The 21,110-nt window shown below is 41.3% G+C and overlaps 1 protein-coding gene across 1 annotated transcript in view; it reads right to left on the reverse strand.

The window, feature by feature from the left end:
* Positions 1 to 21,110, reverse strand: part of LOC102762121 (nesprin-1-like) — a 254,153-nt gene that overhangs the window by 63,091 nt on the left and 169,952 nt on the right. Inside the window, exons 48-57 of the mRNA XM_015570483.1 lie at positions 19,961 to 20,166; positions 18,802 to 18,957; positions 15,027 to 15,318; positions 13,343 to 13,515; positions 9,939 to 10,248; positions 8,912 to 9,076; positions 7,100 to 7,456; positions 2,826 to 2,962; positions 2,429 to 2,606; positions 1,776 to 1,961 (exon numbers count right to left, since the gene is read on the reverse strand). Coding sequence (XP_015425969.1) covers positions 1,776 to 1,961; positions 2,429 to 2,606; positions 2,826 to 2,962; positions 7,100 to 7,456; positions 8,912 to 9,076; positions 9,939 to 10,248; positions 13,343 to 13,515; positions 15,027 to 15,318; positions 18,802 to 18,957; positions 19,961 to 20,166 — 2,160 coding nt within the window. The remainder of the gene's footprint in view (positions 1 to 1,775; positions 1,962 to 2,428; positions 2,607 to 2,825; positions 2,963 to 7,099; positions 7,457 to 8,911; positions 9,077 to 9,938; positions 10,249 to 13,342; positions 13,516 to 15,026; positions 15,319 to 18,801; positions 18,958 to 19,960; positions 20,167 to 21,110) is intronic.

The raw sequence follows: 21,110 nt of genomic DNA on the forward strand, positions 1-21,110 counted from the left end.
TGCGCACAGGACGGGGACCACTGGGAATCGAAAAGTGACCTCATGGTTCATAGGTCGATGCTCAACTACTGAGCCATACCGGCCAGGACACCTGTGTGACTTTTGAATATCCTTTAAGACAGTGGTTCTCAACCCTGGCTGCACATTAGAATCACCTGGGAATCTTTTTAAAATCCTGATTTCTGGGCCTTAACCTCCAGAAATTCTGTTTCTTTGTTACTGATGTTGTGGCCTCACCCCATAACAAAGAAACAGAATTTCTGGAGGGTGAGGCCCAGAAATCGGGATTTTAAAAAGATTCCCAGGTGATTCTAATGTGCAGCCAGGGTTGAGAACCACTGCTTTAAGAGCTTTTTATGGACCTACTTTTTTTTTTTTTTAAATGAATTTTCCCTAATTATTCAGACCTGGTCAAGACTCAAGATCAATTTGCTTAGTATACAAAAATGTCACTATTTGGCCCTAATCTGCATCACCAGTCTTAGCTTTGTTGCTTTTCCCCTAAAACCCCATGTGGATGGAACTTCTCAAAGTCCCATTCATAGGTGGCACTCATCACTCCCCGAACCCGTACATTCAAGTCCTTCTACCTGAAGTGCACACCTGCCTTGCCAAATTCAAAGAATGTTTAGCCTTCAAGGTTCAGTTAAGATTTCACCTCTCTGGAAACTTCCTCAACTTCTCCAAATAGAGTTAATTGCATCTTCTTCAGTGACTATCATATGCTGAGCATGCCTGCATTATATTGCAGTCATCTGTTCATGTACTGTTCCCTTCTCTAGAAAGTGAGTTCTCTGAGAAGAGGGAAAAAATAACCCTTTTGTATTCCTAACATAGGGTCTGGAACATAATAGGCAATATTATGTGTTTTACTAAAAGGAAGGAAGGAAGGAAGGAAGGAAGGAAGGAAGGAAGGAAGGAAGGAAGGAAACATGGAAGGAAGGAAAACAGACTATTCCTGACCTATCCATCAACTGGGCATCACTTGAAGTAGATAATCGGTCAATGGCAGATGTACTACCCTCCACAGCAACAGAGCTCAGACCACATTGCATTAACAAATCCCTACAGAGTTGAGAGTAAATTTCTAGGCACTGCAAAATGATTATCATTCCCTATTAAATGGAGGATGTCTGCCATGAAAGACTAGCCACCCTTTGCCAGGCAGTGTTGTTTAAAAAGGAAAAAATAATATTCTCCATGTCTCTAAATTTTCTTCTAAGAGGAGAGTTGGTACATAAAACAGACTGCTTCATAAAAAAATAATTGCATTGTGTTAGTAATTATGTTATGATTATAATACATTCAATTTATATTGTACCTAGATAAAATGAAATTGTATGAATATTGTTGCTTTTCATAGTTAACTCCTAAAATCTACTACGTACTTGATACTTGCATTAGTTATAACATGCCTTCTCATCCATAGCATTTGGTAGCCTTACAGAGATATTTCTGTTCATTCTCCTAGAACAACTCCCAAAATTAAGGGATTTCAAATGAAAGATTAAGTGATATGTTTAAAATTAAAACTGGTTGTTCCTACAGTCTAGGTTAATAGCCCCTACTATGCAAGAAGCTACTTAATTCCTCAGTGAGGCTCACACTTCTAGCATTGAGCTGCTTCTAAGTGTTATCTAGTCATTCATTTATGTTCAGTGAGAGATGAGCAAAATCATTGACAAGGGTACTTGGATATGTTGAGAGTGTGGTTTAACTAACACCATCACTACCAACAAATAACACAGAATGTGTCCAAGTAGTTGGTTATATTATACCTCTAGGATAGATTCCTTTTGGTGAAGATTTGAATGAAAATTTTTCCAATCCTCTTTTGCATTTGCAATTTTCTCCTGGATACCATTAGCTTTCTCTTTGGTCAGCAGAGAACTCAAAAGTTCCCCTTTAGATAGCATCACATTTAGCTTGTGCTGTCCATTCTCACTTTCTGATGAAAACTCCTATAAAGAAAAATGTAAGAGTAGACATAATAAAATGCTCTCAGCTTTAAAATACATTGATTTTCTATTTCTTTCTCAATAAAATCACAGAGAAGGAATAAACAATTTTTATCGTATATATTACCCAACTGACTCTTTTACCATATCTGAACGTTGGGAATAATAACCTTTTGTACCTGATGTGTCTACTGTGGAAATTAAATTTAAAAATCGGCTTAGAGTACTCAGGCACAATGCTTGTCACATAGAAAGAGCTTTCATTATTTCCTAAATCCCTATTAATATATATAAAATAGCATGCATTTATATAAGTGGACTAATTTCTCTTCTTGCACACAATCATTTTAAGCAGGGATTTATTTGAAATTTGAGTTTCTTAAGCAAAACTTTAATATGCTTCTAAAACAGTCAAGAGACACATTTTTAATCCACTTAAGCTTCATTATTAGAATTAATAACATTCTCACCTGTATTTTCTGAAGACTTGTTTGAACTTCACTAATATTTTGAGGTATATCAAAACATTTGGCGGTAGTGATTTTTGCATTCACCAACCACTGCTGGAAATCCTTGAAGGCTCTTCGGAATCTTTGCTGCAAAATCTGTTCTTTATTCTGACAGCCCTTGGATGCTTGCAGACATAGACTAAACCCATGATTGGAAGCATTTAATAGGAGGGAAAAAATGATAAAGGAAATTAATGTTTGACAGAATAAACAATTTTTGGAGTATGCATTCATGTTATTTAGTAACGGATTTAATGATTAATTTTTATTAATATTGAAATCACACCTTAAAATATATAAACCTCTAGTTTCTTATTTGTGTTAAAACATTTTAAATACCAATAAGGTTCATGCTCACCAATTATATTCTTTAATCAAGGCAGAAACTTTTCCACTGTATGGACTCAGGTCTTTGGAAAATCGACAAAGTTCATTCAGCTGAGACTTGAGATCCTCTGTCTTAGGCTCTGCTTTTTGTAGAGCATCCAGTATCTCCTATTAGAAATAACAAGACAGAGGGGTAAGCATTTAAATGAGGTAATTTCCACATCTTCATACTGTAAATGCATAAATCACACTATAAATTATTAGCGAGGGAAGAAGCAACATATAGATGCAGTAAAGAAATGAGGCCTAGTTTCAGGATCCCCCATGGCAAGTGATACCACATGGCTGGTTGCATGTCCTTTTCTAGCCATAGGTAGGCATTCTGGGATGAAATGCTGCCAAGAAGTCAAATGATCAAGTGATCAAAGAATAACATAAAGTGGGATGGGAAAAGAAAAGTGAACCAGTCTAAGTTGCTTAAAAACAATCTGACTAGGAGGTCAGTGGATATTCATATTGTTTAATTGGCAAAAAGAAATCATTTCAAAGCAAAGCAACACTTATTTTGGTGCTTGTGCACAACAATTAATGTTGTCTAATACATAACATTAACTTTCACATTAAGAAATTCTCATAATCCACAGGTCTGATTTAAGTTGCAAGTGAATCATTTCATAGTTTCATTCATTATAATCATCAAATATTTACTAAATGTCTGCCATGTGCCAATCATTTTGCAGAATTCTGGGACCCCCAACATGACCCAAAGGTACGATTCTTGTACCATATTTGAAGAGCTCACAATCGAACGGGTGGGAGAGGCACGTGAATAATCCAGTTCTGTGACTATCTATCCAAAACAAAGTCTTGGGACTTGACAAGCACACTTCTGAAATCAAGGCCATGGTCCATGGCTACACAGAGGATTGTCACACTGAGCAAATGACATCCTGAGTGTCAAATGCACAAATTCTGGCACCTTGATACGTGCTTTATAAGTAAAATTAGCAGGTAAATGACTCCCAAATATTTAAATAGGAGTGTGTGGATAATGGTATCACCAAGGTGAATACTAATGACAAAGATGAGGGACACAAAGATGAGTAACTGCTCAGAGAGCTGTAGATGTTACTATTTTTATTCCCAGAGATTTTTATCATGAGGTGGCCTAGAATTGTAGAAAACCACACCTCTCAACACGCCAGGTGTGTGTTGCACTCCTCATCCTATAAATGGAACCTCTGTCTTCCAACTGATCTAAATCAGAAAGTGAGCATCACCATGGCCTTGCCTGGTTCCCTCTTCACTCCACCTGTTCCAGGTCTTAGAGAGCTCTTTTCATCAGCTACCTCTGCATCCTGACTCTCACAGCCCCCATTCACATCTTTGTTATTTCTTTCTAGAATGACACAGTATCCCCTTAATTTGAATTCTGTTCTCTAGTTTTCTCTGCTGTGCTTTCTCGTTCCTCAGTGACTTTGTACAATGGTGCCATTTCTCCACCTCATCTATCTGGTCCATTTGTAACCAGACCTCAAGACTCCGCTCAAATAACTCTTCCCCTAAGGATCCTCTGTCTTCCTTCCCACCTCCCACTGAGGACACAGCACCCCCTGGCACTCATCATAGCGAGTGTTTCTAATGGTTTTGAACTTGTTGGCCTTTCCACCTGGACTGTGGCTCTGAGAGAAGGGATGGTGTTCTCTTCGCTTTAAACTTGTTTATTTAGCTTAGTGTCAGGCTAGGGCAGTGATGGCGAACCTTTTGAGCTTGGCGTGTCAGCATTTTGAAAAACCCTAACTTAACTCTGGTGCCGTGTCACATATAGAAATTTTTTGGTATTTGCAACCATAGTAAAACAAAGACTTATATTTTTGATATTTATTTTATATATTTAAATGCCATTTAACAAAGAAAAATCAACCAAAAAAATGAGTTCGCGTGTCACCTCTGACACATGTGTCATAGGTTCGCCATCACTGGGCTAGAGGCATCTAAAATATTCTTATTTGCAAAATTCATAAGTAATACTTAGAAAGTTTCTCTCTGAAAATCCCAATGCTAAACTAGTAACTACTATTTTACATCATATTGAATCTTTTATTTAAGAAAGAGCATTATAAGAACCAAAGAAACTGACCATGCACTAGAGAGGTAAATAACAAACCCAGAGATATCGCGAGTCACTTGCACGTTAGGTGCTATCAAAAGCGAAAAGCTTTGACCAAAAATTTCCACTAAAATTTTTTCTGTAATGTGATCATACATTAAAGCATATTATTAGACTCTTTCATTATATAAACATCAGGTTATACACCTGTGTTTCAGTTAAGTCCTGGAATGAATATTTTTTCCTTGGAGGTTAAGAAAACTCCTAAATTTCCAACACAATTAGCCCGTGGATATTAAGAGAGATGAGTTCTGGAACACAGTGAACAAGATTTTTGTGTGCCATGATTTTACATAGTTTATAGATAATGATCCATTTTTATTTTTAAAAAGATTTCTTGAGTGTCACCATTTCATTGCAGAAGAGAAAGCAAAGGCCCGTGGCGGCACATGATTATTATTAGGATTGCTAACAATGACAGGCCCTTCCTCACAGCAAAACAAAGCCGTGTGAACCCTGGCAAATCCATTATTTTATAAAACTTTCCTAGGCTTTCATTGTAATGGGAGTATTACCTCCATTTTTAAAAAATTATTGTCCCCAGCTTTATTGAGATGTGATTGACATATAATATTGTGTGAGTGTAAGGTGTACAATGTAGGGATTTAATACATTTATATATAATAAAATGATAACCACCACAACATTAGCTAACACCTTTATCCCATCACATAATTACACTTTCTTTTTTTTATCATCGCCATTTTTAGATAAAACGACATTATTAGAATAAGAGAAAATCTGAGTATTTAGAGGTAATGTAGTATTGTCATCAAAAGCAAGCGCCTCAGAACCAAATATTAAAAACAGATCAAAGCCCAGACTGTTGTCTTTGAATTGCTTGCACCATTAAAAACCTATATTTACTTTTGCATTACCTTTTCACAGGCCTCACCTATTATTTTTACTAGTAGAATCAATATAAAGAAATAATGATAGCTCAGAATAGTCATATAATTTAAATACCATCAAATCTTTCTTTTTTAAAATTTCACTTATATTGACGGTAGGGAAAAGAAGGGAAACAGAACGAAAACATCCTAACAAATGTTTTTATATCAGAGTCAATGGTACTGACCACATGCCATAATCACCAAGGTCCTTGTCCCTGTTTTACAGAACTGCTTTCTACACTTTATTCCGTGCTTAACCCCAAAGGACATGAAGGGCATCAGAACAAAATACAGTCTATAAGCATATAAGTAAAATAGCATAAAGAGATGATTACAAAGGGAACCTTTGCAGCACGCTATCTTTGTTTCAAATACTTGACTTAAAACAAGACAATGTTGGAAATACTACGGGAGTTCCCTACTGGCTGGAGCTATTTTGAAATGTTTATAACATAAATAGCCACAGAGAAGGTTACTTTACCAAAACTTCCTTTTAAGGACAGCCGCGATTCAGAGCATTATTAAACTGCCAATATCGAAAGAAAGTCTTTCCAAGATGCCATTGAACAGTAAAGAAAGAGATGGGATCTCCAGCTTCTGCCCTTTCTTCACTACCCCTTTATGCTTCCCTTTCTCTCATTCTGAAAGAGCTGCCATTAGTTAAAAAAAAAAAAAAAATGTCCGGAAGGCAACCCATGAGCATGACATAGGAGTTCTGTGAACCGTTAATTCCAGCGCAGCTGTCAAAACTCCACATAGGAGAGCTGATCAGGGTGCAAACTATTAGTTGTGTTTTCGGGGCTTACCAAATGTGTCTTTCAAAGCTATAAATTCAATCGTTTAATTGTTGGAAAGAACTCACTGGCAGGAGCGCAGCTATGACTCTTCGTCTATTTATGCCTCTACCCACAGGCCATTTTTTTCAGACTGAATGGCTGAATGCGATATTACAAACTCTTGCACCAGAATAATGAAAGTAGAATGTTTCCACTCACAGTAACTGTTTTCAATGGTAAATAATAACTTCTTCTCTCCTCTACCCTTCTAGGTAGAACAGTTCGACTTAGGAGAAAAGAAAACAGATCTGGTTTGCAGATTTAATTAGAAACACTTACTTCTTCCAAGTCTGAATGTTGTGTTTTTAGTTAGCAAGAAGGTTCTCAGTTGTTTTGTTTGTTTAGCGACGAGAACCAAACCAAACTTCTAGCATAACCATCAACAGAAAACAGGAAGCCAACTTACGCGCCCCTTCTCCCAGCTCTCCACTATCTCCTGATCCGTGTTCTTGCCTTCCAGGAGGGCTAGCTGCTGAGCCCACGTTGCGAGAAGGGTGCCGAGCTGCTCCAGGGCCTGCTCCAGGGCGGCCACCTGGCCTGAGAACGCCTGCTCCGAGAGGGCCATCTGGCTGGCCAGGCTCTCCAGGCTGCCCTGCGCCCGGAGCACGCTGTCTTCCCACTGCTTCCAGTCGGCGCGCAGGGCCTGCATCTCTGCGTCCAGCAGCTCGCCCCCGCTGGCCGCTGTGCGCTGCCTCACGGCCGGAGCCAGGGACTCCGCTCTGCTCAGGCGGCTGGCCCCGGTCTCTCTGGAATCCATCAGCTCCTGTAATGGAATATCACCATGGTAACCGAGGAGGCCGCGTCCCAGCAGGCTTCCAAATATGTGCAGAGGGGCACCCTGTCCTGCTGGGGAGTTTCAGCCAGTGTGCCACCGGGAGCCAGAGCCCAGCCCCCCGCCCACCCCCGCGCTGTCACAGCAGGGAATTCCCACCCTGAGCACCAGGGCTTCTGGCAAAAGAAGCTGTGGAATCCGAAACGGCCTGAAACAGACGAAGCAGGGACCCTGAAGTCAGGCATTGTTTGAATGTGTGACACTGCGTTGGCCCACAGTGCACTGCTCCTAGAAATAAGCAAATCCGTATTTCCTCCCAAACCAGCGATTTTCAACCTTTGGCATCTCATGGCACACATAAACTCATTACTAACATGCGGCGGCACACCAAAAACTATATTGATTTTTTTTGCCAATCGGACAAGAAAATAGATATAATTTTGAATCATTCCCACTGGATGGCTATTGTGTTGGCTATTGTCACTTCATTATTTGACAACCTTAGGAAAAGAGGTCAGTGCCGGACTACATAGTCAGGTGTTGCCTGTTTTAAAATTCTTGCAGCACACGGGTTAAAATCACTTCCTAAACTGACAGATAAGTGAACAAGGATTGAAGCAGGACTGTGCTCTGCTCAGGGTCCCTACCCCATTTTCACCTTCTTTCACAAGGCGGTAGCTTACAATTGGAGGATGGATGAGTGAATTAAAACATTACTGAGAAATGTGCCAAAGAAGTATTTTAAAGGATCACACAGATAATAGAAACTTAAAAAGTGCCCTTACGTAATTATCACATTTAAAACATTCTATATGATTTAAAAAAGATAAGCCTTTCAAAGTAAATCTTCAAAATATAGTTATTACTGTTATCATCTATTGCATTTATGATTTTTATGTTCTGATCTCTATACATTAGAACACAATTTGAGTGCGGAATCGCAGAGGGAAGGTGGGGGAGGCTGGGAGGGTGGAAAGTGATCAACCAAAGACCTTGAATGCATATATGGACACAGACAATAGGGTGCTGGAGGCCTGGGGCTGGGAGCAGGGGTGGGGGTGAGGGGAGACAGGGGTGGGGTGGAGTGGACCAATGCGGGAAGAAGGGGGACATATATAATTCTTTCAACAATAAAGAATTATTAAAAACACAAACAAACAAAAGAACACAATTTGAGTCCTAAACTCCTGACCACAGTTACACTATTGATTCCTCATCTAAAACGTAACCATTCAGGATTTCATCATTGCTTAATTTTTAGATTAAAATCTACTGTTTTCCACAGGGAGCAAGTCATCGCCATGTATTATTCAAGCCACTAGAAAGAACCAAAAATACACAGAGATCTCTAGTTCTCTGAGTGGTGGGAGAGGATTTTTGTCACAGGCATGTCAGGCTCCAGCACCAATGAGAGAGAGAAGTTACGGTATCGGTCCACTTTCTGACCTTAATTTTAGACAACTTTTTCTGGGTGGCGGATGAGTCTCCAGACGGGTCCGACCAGCGGTGAAGCTCCTCCTTGGCCGAGTGGAGCCAGTCTGTGAACTCCTGCACGGCATCCACATACAGGAGGTGGTCCTTCACCATCTCCTCCGCGCTCCGCATTTTCTCCTAGGAAACAAGCAGAGGCGACTCAGCAGCAGTCACTACAGATGATATGAAATCAGACAAGAAAAGTCTGATAACGGTCTCTTAATGATCTCAGAAGATGTTCTTATTCTTTTTAAATCCTCATCTAAGGATAATTTTCTATTGATTTTTAGAGAGAGTGGAACAGATGGAGGAAGGTGGGGGCGGGGAGAGAGAGAGATTGAGATAGATAGATAAATAGATAGATAGATAGGCCAATGTGAGAGAGACACATCTATTGGTTGCCTCCCCCACGGGGTTAGAGATTGAGCCTGCAACCAAGGTATGTGCCCTTGACTGGAAATCAAGCCAGCAATCTTTTGGTGTTCTAACCACTGAGAAAAACCATCCAGGACTTCATTCTTAATCTTGAATTTTCTCTGTGTTTTATATCTTAAAATGAAAATATCAAATCTCAATTAGACTAAAAGACTTTGAGGATAAAACCAATTTTCCTATAATTTTACTTATGTCTAGCTTTGCATAAAAATCTATGCTTAATGAATGTTGACTAACATCCCTCACTAATTATTCACTTAATAATAATTATTATAATAACACTTCCTATTATTAAAGAAATGACATTTGTTGGCTTTTTGTAAAGAACTTTTAAACAATGATATTTGAAGCTCAACAATTTTGCAAAAAAAAAAAAGAAAAAAAATGGGTTGACTAACATTCTAAGTGGAGAAAAATCATAAAACTATGAATAAAAAATAAGCCCAAGATTGCAGAAAGGAAAAATGTACAAATAGTTTTTAGAGCAGCAAATTCCCCAATAAGGTAACCCATAAGCTATTCTTTACCTGACCCTGAAGTTTTTCCTTCAATATAAAGCACTAACCTTGGCAACGGTCATTATATCATTAAACTGTGTTTTCAGCTCCTCTTGGGCTGTCTCCGTGAAGGACGCATCCTCAGTCTTCTGGTAGAGCTCCCTGGACCTGGCAGTGAGGCGGTGCAGGGCTGCGGCCTGATCCTCCCCCTCCGAGACGATGCACTGGAAGTGGTCCAGGAGGCAAAACTTCTCTTTCAGACCTGGCTGCGGTTTCAAGGGATGCTCCAATTTTTGGTCTACGGATTCCATCCACTGCTCCAACTGGCTTTTCCACTCCAGGTAGTCATTCCATTGGCTAATCACAGCCTCTAAAGTGCTGGGATTAACGTTATTAGAAAAATAAGTTATCTTGACAGCTCTACTGGAAACCAACTACGAAGGCATGGCATCCAGGTAAGCCAAGCATGTCAAACTCAAAGGCTAACACAGGCCAAATCAACGAGGCATGTGGCCCGCGGGCTGCGAGTTTGACATGCTTGATGTAAGCTGTCTTGCTGAGCACTACTATAGGTGGTGAGGGCACTGCTTCTAAGGGCAGGGAGAAACACTATTTTTCTGACCGACTGCACAGTTTCTTCAAACAAAGTGAATCCATGTCAAAATGTAAGTAAGATGTTGTACTCATATATGCATCTGGAGATTTGTCTTCCAAATGCTAATTGTCTTAATAAATAGGCAAATTTATGAATTGTGTTGTTAAATATCAGCACTGGGGTATCAATTCAATTTTATTTTTATTTTATTGATTTTAGAGAGAAAGAGAGAAGGAGAGAGAGATAGAAACATCAATGATGAGAGTGAATCATTGATTGGCTGCCTCCTGCATGCCCCCTACTGGGGATTGTGCCCACAACCTGGGCATGTGCCCCAACCAGTAGCTGAACCATGAACTCCTGGTTCATAGGTCAATGCCCCACCACTGAGCCATGCTGGCTGAGCAAATTTTAGTTAATATATATCCTGGACTCAGTTTATTTCATTAAAATCAGATGGCAATTATTTATTGATTGGAATTTAAAATTTAGGGTAATATTCCTGGTTACATAATATCATTAGATTGATTTTCACGTACGGATATAGATGCACAATGTTTAGTGTTGAATGGATGAAGGAATGAAGGCTAAATACATTTATAATATAAGAAATGTAATCACAAATGTAATAGCCAACCAAATAGCTCGTCAGACAGTCAAGTAAAAGGCTCTCCAGGCTGGCATCCTGATTTTTAAAGTATTCAGCTCTAAAACTATTCTAAACTCATCTTCAGTGACCTCTCCCAATCTCCCTTGCATAAAATCCTATAATCTTGGAGTCATATCTATAGGAAATGTACTTGCAGCATTTGCTTAAACTGTTTGTTTATTTTAAAAAATGTTTTTATTGATTTTAGAGAGAGGAAGGGAAGGGAGAGAGAGGAGAAACATTGATGTGAAAGAGAAACATGGATTGGCTGCCTCCTGCACACCACCTACTGGGGATTGAGCCTGCAACCTGGTCATGTGACCTGACTGGGAATAGAACCAGTGACCTTTCGGTGCATGGGATGACGCCCAACCAGCTAAGCCACACCAACCAGGGCTCAGATTGTTTATTTTTCATCAGTATAAACCTCACCATACATGCCAACATTCTTATCCTTTCCAATTGAGTTTCCAAATCAATCTCACCTCCCCAGAAGCCACCCTGGGCCCTGCCTTCTTCTACAGTCTCACAACATCTTAGCAACACTATATGAGTCAGAATTTTCTGGAATGTACCCTACCCTGGCCTCATAGCACATAGAGGGTAAAAAGTACTTTGTTCTGTTTTATTCTTTTAGCACAGGAAAAAATAACCACAAAACAAAATAAACTCTGTAGTTACCCACTGTCATTTGAACATTGCTATTGCTCAATATGTAGTTGTCAAATTTAATTTCTTGCTAAAAGCAAAGAATCAAAGATTTGAATCTACTTTTTGTATTTAACATTTTATTCTAACATCTGAAAAATATTCACCCTTATTCCTGTTCACTTTTACAAAGCTAGCTTATTGGCAAGCATTGGGAAGTTTGATCTACTCTATAAAAAACAGAATCCTGGGATCTGAAGTTTTTTTCTTTACTGACCACTTTGAGCTATTACTAAGATTCAAAATTCTATAGACTTTGGGAGTTACAACAAATGCTCCATATTAAAGAAAAAAAACAAACTAAAACAAAAACACAACCTCTCACATTTTAATTGAAACCATGGTCCACTTTTACATTGTACAGGGTGATGGCAAATATTTTTATTTTGTTTTATGAATTTTAATCTTTTACTTGTCTGTTTATTTTGATCATAGTGAACACACATTCTTTGGTGATCTAATAGTATATATCATCATCAGAATACGGCTCCTGGATGTATTTTAATATAATTCTGACTGACAATCATTTGTCCAACAAGCCAGCCAGATTACTTGTGGATCCCCTGAGGGAAGGAGGAAGGTGAAAATCTTCCTCATAAATACAACAGCAACAACATCGCCTATTGTAATGACCAGCATCTTCTCTATTTTCTCAGCAGCCCCTGGGCAGTGCTACTCAACAGAGCTCTGCAGGCACCCTGGGCGGGTGGGCTGACTGTTGCTTGTGTAAGAATGTCCCACGCATTGGAGGGCACCAGCTCTCCTGGGCTCAGTCACTGAATGCCAGGGATGCTCCATCCCTGTGACCATCAAACACCCTCCCCCCATAGGTCCACAACCCCAACGGGGGTGATATTACCTGGGGTTGAGAAAAAGATTTATACTTAAGCTCCACAGTTGCCCATGACTTAATTTCCCTTATGTTTCTTTAAAAAGTGAAAAGATATTAAAGTTATTCAAAACCACATAACCTTGCTTTGATGAATTAAAAGGGTCTATTTTACAGAGTTCAAGTTGTGTGCCAAATTCCATTGACATATTATGGGAGATGTAAATATTATACACACACACACACACACACACACACACACACAGCAAGCAAACAAAACCAGTCTTTGATATTACAGAAAATACAGTTTAGGCCAGTGATGGCGAACCGTTTGAGCTCGGCGTGTCAGCATTTTGAAAAACCCTAACTTAACTCTGGTGCCGTGTCACATATAGAAATTTTTTGATATTTGCAACCATAGTAAAACAAAGACTTACATTTTTGATATTTATTTATATATTTAAATGCCATTTAACAAAGAAAAATCAACCAAAAAATGAGTTCGCGTGTCACCTCTGACACGCGTGTCATAAGTTCGCTATCACTGGTTTAGATGAAGACAGGCAAGCATACAGCTAGCTAAGATCACATGCGTGGTCACTCTACTGCAGGAGGCGTGGCACCGCTCCCTCATTTCACTAAGCTCCTGGGATTTGTTTAGGCAATTAAGCACTTGCACTGGACGCTGTACCTCTGAGCGTGGACGGAGGAGCTCATGACGTTGGCCCACACGTCTGTGAGGGTCTGTAGCTGGGTCTGAATCACCTTCTGACCTTCTTTGTTGCTACTTCTCAAGGCCTGTTCCCCTTTGCCAATGGCCATATTCAGCTTGACTTCCCCTTCCCCTTTCATCAGGAGGATGTCCTAGGAAGAAGAGGGAATGCACGTCAGCAGAAATAGTAAAGGCTTCTGATAGTTTTAAAAACAATCGTTTCCCTGAGAAGCAAGGTAGGGAATACCTTACTCACCTTAAAGAGAAAAGGGGACCTATGCAATGCTTTCAACAATAAAGATTTAAAAACAAAGAAAAGAAAAGGCAACGAACAAAATAAACTGATGAACAAAACAGGACCAGGGGCATGGATACCTGGAACAGACTGACAGATCTCAGAGGGGAAGGGGAATGGGGGGTTGGGGGGTGGGGAAAGGAACTAGAAGCGATTAATTAAAAAACATATATTCTGCCCTGACCAGTTTGGCTCAGTGGATACTGATCAATGTTTCTCTCTCATTGATGTTTCTAACTCTCTATCCCTCTCCCTTCCTCTCTGTAAAATATCAATAAAATACATTTAAAAAAAAAACCCACATATAATCTTATATGCATAACCCATGGACACAGACAATGATGTGGTGAAGGTGGGGGTTGGATGGAAGGGAGCAAAAGAGGGGAAAATGGGGAACATCTGTAACAGTGTTAACAATAAATAAAATATGAAAACAAAACAACAACAATGTCTGGACTCTACCGCAATATAAAACTTTAATTAAATATTAGCAACCCGAGAATCTGGGAGTAAAGATTAACTCCAGTTTGAATTCTTGGAAAACTTTGGACTACTTGCCTAAGCATTGTAACTTTACTGGGAAACTTAGTTTCAGAGTAAAAAGGAATTATTTTGAAAACGAAAACACGCTTGTTAAAAGCCTAACAGTCCCCTACCTTCAAAGCCTGACTAATTCCTGTCTTTCAAGGTCACCTTCACTGGCTGCAGGCTGGGCGGTGGTCTCCTTTGTGCTTTTCCCACCCCCGCTGCCTTCAATCACGGCCCCACATACATGTTGCACGGCCTGTAACATTTGCAGTTGGTCCCTGCCACTGACTTGAACTCCTGCAGGACTCATTTTTATCTTCACATGCCCAGCAACTTGCATAGTGCTTGGAGTAAACTAGGTATTTATTTCATAATGTTTGCTGAATTTTTACTAAACAAAATTAAATATATATATATATTAGAGCTATTAAAACAAACATATTCCTTTCCTTTACAAAGAGGGAAAATCATCCCCTCCAAGTCCTTTTTGCCCAAGTTCCCCATTTCGCTCACCTAATCCTCATTTAGAAAATGGCTCACGCCGAAACCGGTTTGGCTCAGTGGATAGAGCATCGGCCTGCGGACTCAAGGGGCCCAGGTTTGATTCCGGTCAAGGGCATGTACCTCGGTTGCGGGCACATCCCCAGCGGGAGATGTGCAGGAGGCAGCTGATCGATGTTTCTCTCTCATCGATGTTTCTAACTCTCTATCTCTCTCCCTTCCTCTCTGTGAAAAATCAATAAAATATATTAAAAAAATAAAATGGCTCACAGCGTGATTGGGACCCGACTCAACCATTTGGGGGTCTAATCGCACCAGTCCTGGGGCACAGGGGTGTACCTGTATCTGTGACAGCCGTTTTTCCAGGGTGTCCTTGCTTCCCACGGTGCTGTCTGCGCAGGCCAGCTTGTCTTGCACGCCCTTCACCCAGGCCCACATGCTCTGCAGGGCCTCCTCCAGGGCCTCGTGCTCCTGCAGGGCCGCCTGGCAGCGGCGCAGCTTCTCCTTGGTCATCCCGACCAGGCCCTGGTAGCTGGTGAGCAGCTGGGAGCACAGGCGCCCTTCCTTCCCGGCGCCGTGGCCTTCCTCGCTGAGCAGCTGCCCGCGCTGCGAGAGCTTGTCCAGAGACTCTCTAAAGACAACAGAAAACAGAATCAGCTGGACTCTCCCAGCACCGGGGAGCCACAAAGGCTTGTTGATGTTGGAGCGCTCCACAGACAACAGCTCACAGCTGCCACGCCTTTAAACAAAGAGCCTTGCCAGGCTGACCTATGAGGGTGGGGACGGTGGTTGAGCATCAACCAATGAACCAGGAGGTCACGGTTTGATTCCTGTCAGTGCACAGGCCCGGGTTGTGGCCTTGACCCCCAGTAGCAGGTGTGCAGGAGGCAGCCGATCCATGATTCTCTCTCTTCATTGATGTTTCTCTCTCTCCCTTTCTCTTCCTCTCTGAAATCAATAAAACTATTTTAAAAAATAAAGTAAAATGAAGAGTCTGGAGACTGCCCTGGCCACCTGCTTCTCCTATGGTTTCTCCAAAGGTAGTTAATTCACATCCGGGGACCTGACTGAACCCATGCAGTACCTAGGTCCAAGCCCAGTGTATGCCGAGGAATTCACTTCAGAAAAGGCCTGGCCTGCCCCTCCAGGCCACCCGGCATCTCTCCACTCCTACTGAATGCTCTAACCCCGAGCAGCTTGCCGAAATGCCCCCAACCCTCTGCTATACATACACGGAGGCTCCTCTGTGAGAGCCCTTCTGCTTTCCTCTGCTCCTGGTCTACCCGCCCCTTTCACAGCTCAGGGCAGGCATCGAATCCCGGGCAAGCATCATGATAACTGAGGACAGGGTGGGGAGTGTGGAGAGGGTGAGGCGGGTGGAGAGAGTGGAGAGGGTGGAGAGGGTGAGGAGGGCAGGTCTCCTCCTCTGGGCACCTTCTGCAGCCTCCTACACACCTTGTGTGTCTCAATCCACAGGCTTTCCTTCTAGAAGCCAGGGCTATTACAATCATTTCATGTCCCAGCACCAGTGCAATGTTTGGCAGAGATAAAATGAAAAAAAAGAAAAAAAGAAGAAGAAGAAAAAAAAGGCATGATTCTTTCAAAAGGCCATTTTATGAGTGCTTAAGGGTGTCTTTCTTGTACCTCAGGTGCCCTGCTCATCCCAGCTTGGAGTTATGTAAATTAGCCCCAGGGAAAGTGTAACCACCTGTGGCTGGTCGGCTTCATCCTGTTTGACCGGTTCTGAATTCAGATCAGCACTGTTCTCAGGAGATGCCTGGGAAACCAGGAGGGGGAGAGCAGTTGTCTGAACACAAACTATTGCGAGTAGTGGAAAAAGGCTACATAATGTATCTCCTATGATGCCTCTTTTATTTTACTTAGCAGCTATTATGTAAATAGCATCCTTATGGGTCTCTGTGAGATATATGTGACTTATACAATAGTATATCTACTCTAAAGTACATATTTTTATTCTGGTAATCTGTTTGATGAGACAAGAAGGTGGTGTAAGCAATGATGTGAGTTAAATAATAATTCAAGAGAATAGATACCACTCGATATTTCAAGAAGAATTGGTAAATGGATGATAAAAATTCAATGAGTCTCAAGTTTAGGGTACTTTAAAAAAATGGAGGGCATCCCTCCAAAATGTGTGTACTAGAAATATTATGATTAAAAACAACAACAGGGGGCTGGGAGGAGCAAATGACAAGCAGGTGAGAGGAGTCAGGTGACCCAGATGAGCACCTGAGTGACCCTCATGGGGAGTGTACAGAGTAGCCAGTTAGAAAGAAACTGGGAACCAATATACTAAGGACTCTTAGCTCTGATCATGGACTATCAGATCAAGAATAATATGGAAGGAGGAGAGAAGTAGGTTATATTGTATCTAGACAAGAGTCAAGATTTTAAAGCACAAAAAGTGCACTGTACCTTGCAGAAATTTATATATTTAGAATGATACTATTATTCTGTTAATTCAGCAATATATTCTACTAGAGGCCTGGTGCACATATTCGTGCACCAGTGGGTCCCTTGGCCTGGCCTGTGGGATTGAGCTGAAACCAGCTCTCTGACATCCCCTGAGAGGTCCCGGATCGCAAAAGGGTACAGGCCAGGCCGAGGGACCCCACCAGTGGCTGATCGTGGCAGGGAGGGACACGGGAGGTTGGCCAGCCAGGGCGAGACTGCGGGAGGGCTCCAGGGCATGTCTGGCCTATCTCGCTCAGTCCCAATCGACTAGACCCCAGCAGCAAACTAACCTACTGGTCAGAGCATCTGCCCCCTGGTGATCAGTGCATATCATAGCAACTGGTCGACAGGTCGACTGTCTGCCCCCTGGTGGTCAGTGCATGTCATAATGAGCGGTTGAACAGCCCTAACATATCATTAGCCTATTACACTTGGATTGGTTGAATGGCCAACTGGATGACCAGGCACTTAACATATTAGGCTTTTATTCTATAGGATTTTTCTGACATTATACTAGACTATGGCAATCTACAGATGATAAAGACCTGATGGTCCCTGGCCTTGAGGAACTCACTGTAGAGGACTGGAGTACACAGAGTCAACAAAGTGTTCATCCCTTGGTAACTGCTAAGAGGTGGGACCAGAGCATCCCAGGGAAATTTTAGAATAGTTATTAAATGAGCACACCAGCAGTAGTTGTTAGTATGGGTTCTATTGTGCACTTGTTTGTATGGTTTTTTTTTTTCAAGACTAGGAACACTCAGCATGTTTGACCAAAAAGAGGACTGGGTGGAAACAGGGAATGGGTCTAATCTGAATTAGGCAGTTTTCACTTCGTTGATCACTGCTGCTAATTTTTCTGATGAAGCAGGCTGGTGCTAGCCTCTATTGCTTCACAGATGATTGTATCTACTCTTTAGGAAGTAGTTAAAGAGTTTTGGATCAAATTGCACTAACCTTTCCAAAGGTAGAATTTCAATGAAGCAACTGAAAATGCCAGGACTGAAGCATGAATTTAGGGTGCAACATCCTGAAAGTCAGGCCAGAGAACCTGGCCTGGGAAAGGAGCCAGAATCATTTGCTCAGTTAGAAAGCAATGCAGAAGCAAATGCTGTAATGGAGAAGGGGAGCCTCCAAGACAGCCAGACTGAATGACCACACCCCTCTTGTTTTACAAAGAATTTTGTGAGAATGAGGTGAATTAAAAATGGGACCGGAGGCTGACGTGTATAAAGAACATATGGAAATTGGGATCTATAGCATTCTTCTTGTAAATGAATAGTATCTTTTAATCACCTTATATCTTACAATAATCTCTGAGAAGAAAATGTCATTATCATCACAATGCTAAAGGCTAATATAAAAAAATACAGGAAGTGAGTGTTCTATCCAATTTGTTGAGCGAAGGGAGGTGGAACAAAGATGTAGACCAGCCCCTTACCTCCATCCCTATGCTCTCTCCAGGGAGAAAACACTGCACGCTCATTTGTATTCTAGATACTCAGGGATGAAAACAAGCACAACCACAAACCAACCAACAAACCAACCAACCCGCTGCCAAGCACACCAAATAACCAAACAACCAGACAAACACTCAGTCCTTGGTGGGGAAAGGACCAATTCCATTTCTGCACCATACCTGGCAGCCAGGAGTTCACCCAGAAACATTTCAACCCTATGAACTTCATTTTTCTTCTCAGGAATGTGCTGTTTACTCTCTCCTGAGTTTTCTGAGCTTAACCTCTCATTCATTTCATGGATCCATAAATTCAGTTTTCTGTGCTGGTCCTCAAAGCTAAAGAAAAGAAAAACACCATAGAGAAATTCTTAGGTTATCATTATAATAAATGCATTCTAATAGCTGAGGTCACAATGTCTACATCAATCATGTTTTCATGATTTTTCAAGTAGAAGAAAACTCAACAATAAGCCCATTCAAATGATTGCTTATTCAGTAACAAAATGAAAATTATGGAAATTTCTCTTGCAATACAGGCAGAAATGAATCACCTTATCAAGCTGAATTGATTACCTGGTAATCATAGGTGGTAATTACCAGCAAGACTACATTCCCCTGCAACATGCACTTGACTTTTTGGGTTTTAGTAGAGACCCTGAATTGGGGTCAATGGATAAGGGAGGCTGCGGAAGCCCGATGAGAAAAAGGGGAAGTCCTCTCTATGTCTGTATCTTATGGGATTTGAAATATGGCACAAGAGCCCAAGGGCTCTCAATTTTGAAGACAGTGTAAATTCTCTGAGAAACCTGGATAAGAGTCAGGCAAATTACTCCACTACCAGAAAGGCATTTTGATTATACTGACATCGTTTCCTCCCTAGTAACAAGGTCCCCCCCCGCTTTTTTTATTCTATATTCACCCACGTTGACATAGCTTCCTGATTGGACTCTTGACTCACATAAATACAGTAGGTGTTTCTGCCATGACTCCAACCCAGCAGAAGTAGGCTCAAGAAAAAGACTTGGATAATATAAAACCTGGATGCCAAAGCTCTAATATCTTGAGTTAGTCAAACAGACCAAAAAATGTATGAATTCATGTCATTCACAGTTACTAGTGAGTATAATTCCTTTATTTTCTGTGTAGAAAATCAAACCATGTGATTCCATCATAGTTCGAGCAGTCAGTTACTGTCCCAGAATGAATCTATAATTAAGGTCAAAGCTTTACATTTAAACTCACAATTTCAAAGATTTGTTTATTCTCAATGGTTTTTTTTCTCTAAGTCCCTGAAGACATTCTGTACAGGATGAAATCTACCTGTATGGAAACAACCTACCTTCCAAGTTCCAGAGCGCAGTCTTGAAGAGCCTGCTTGTCTTTGAGGCATTGTCTCAGAAAAGCTTGAAACTCCTCATTTGCCTTGGTAATCTGCTCCTGAATGCTACTGACCATTTGTTTAGGCAAATGTGCATACAATGTTTGTCCTTCCTGAGTCACAGCATCAAGCTTGCGCTGCCCATCACCGACCGAGTCTAAAATGGTCTGTTTCAGGAAATAAAAGTGATATAAAACATTTGCTATCGTTCAGAGACCCTGGTGCATGGGAGCACTAATTACAACTCTGAGCTGAGCTAGTAGAGCAAGAGCAGAAAAACAGGGGCCAAAGGAAGACAGCCGTTGACAAGGCTGGAGTAAGAATGATGTTGGCAACTGGATATAATTGAGGCTCATCCCTGAGGACGGGCCAGCCAGGCATTGGAACCACTGAGGACCCACTGGGAACAATGCCGACCTGGGAAGGAGGATGTTCTTACCAAGGTCTTGTCCTCAGTCTCTCCCCTTTCTCACCATCCCAACCTAGTGCAGGCTCCACCTCCTCATGGTTAGTGTGATGTCTTCTAACTGGTTAACTGCCTCTATCCCTCCTCCTCCTCTGACCCGCCCTGCACACCATATCCTGACATGCGTTCCCTTCTTGGTTCGGCGTGCACCTCTTCTTTGGAAGGCCATATGCATGGTCATTGGCTTCGGCAGAGCAAAAGAACCCAGAACTGCTGTGCTAGTCCTGCCTCGTCTCTGAGTTCCAGACTTTTCTCTGTGGAGTTTCACTGCATCTCAGGCCTTAAAGGGGACAATTCCACATCTGCAGTCACCCTGCCTTCTGCGAAACTAGCTTCCTGTATGATGACACTCTTCCTATTCTGACAGCGAATGAGTTATCCACATAATTGTCATCACCCATTAGGCCACAAAATCCGCATGTTTCCATTAATTTTTTAAAAATTAGTTTTACAATACTTAATACCATGCTTTGCTCAGATTCGCCACTTAAAAAACAAAGCCAAAACTCAGTATGAATCTAGTCTTGCATCAATTATTTTTTAACTCTGCTTCACAATGGCCTTCTCGTTCCTGAATTCATACATTTTTTCCTAGTGAGCAAAACCTATACAATCTATAATATCTATTACTTTGATTTGAATATT

This window comes from Myotis davidii, unplaced genomic scaffold (assembly GCF_000327345.1).
Source record: "Myotis davidii unplaced genomic scaffold, ASM32734v1 scaffold1427, whole genome shotgun sequence".
In the NCBI taxonomy this organism is placed as follows: Eukaryota; Metazoa; Chordata; class Mammalia; order Chiroptera; family Vespertilionidae; genus Myotis; species Myotis davidii.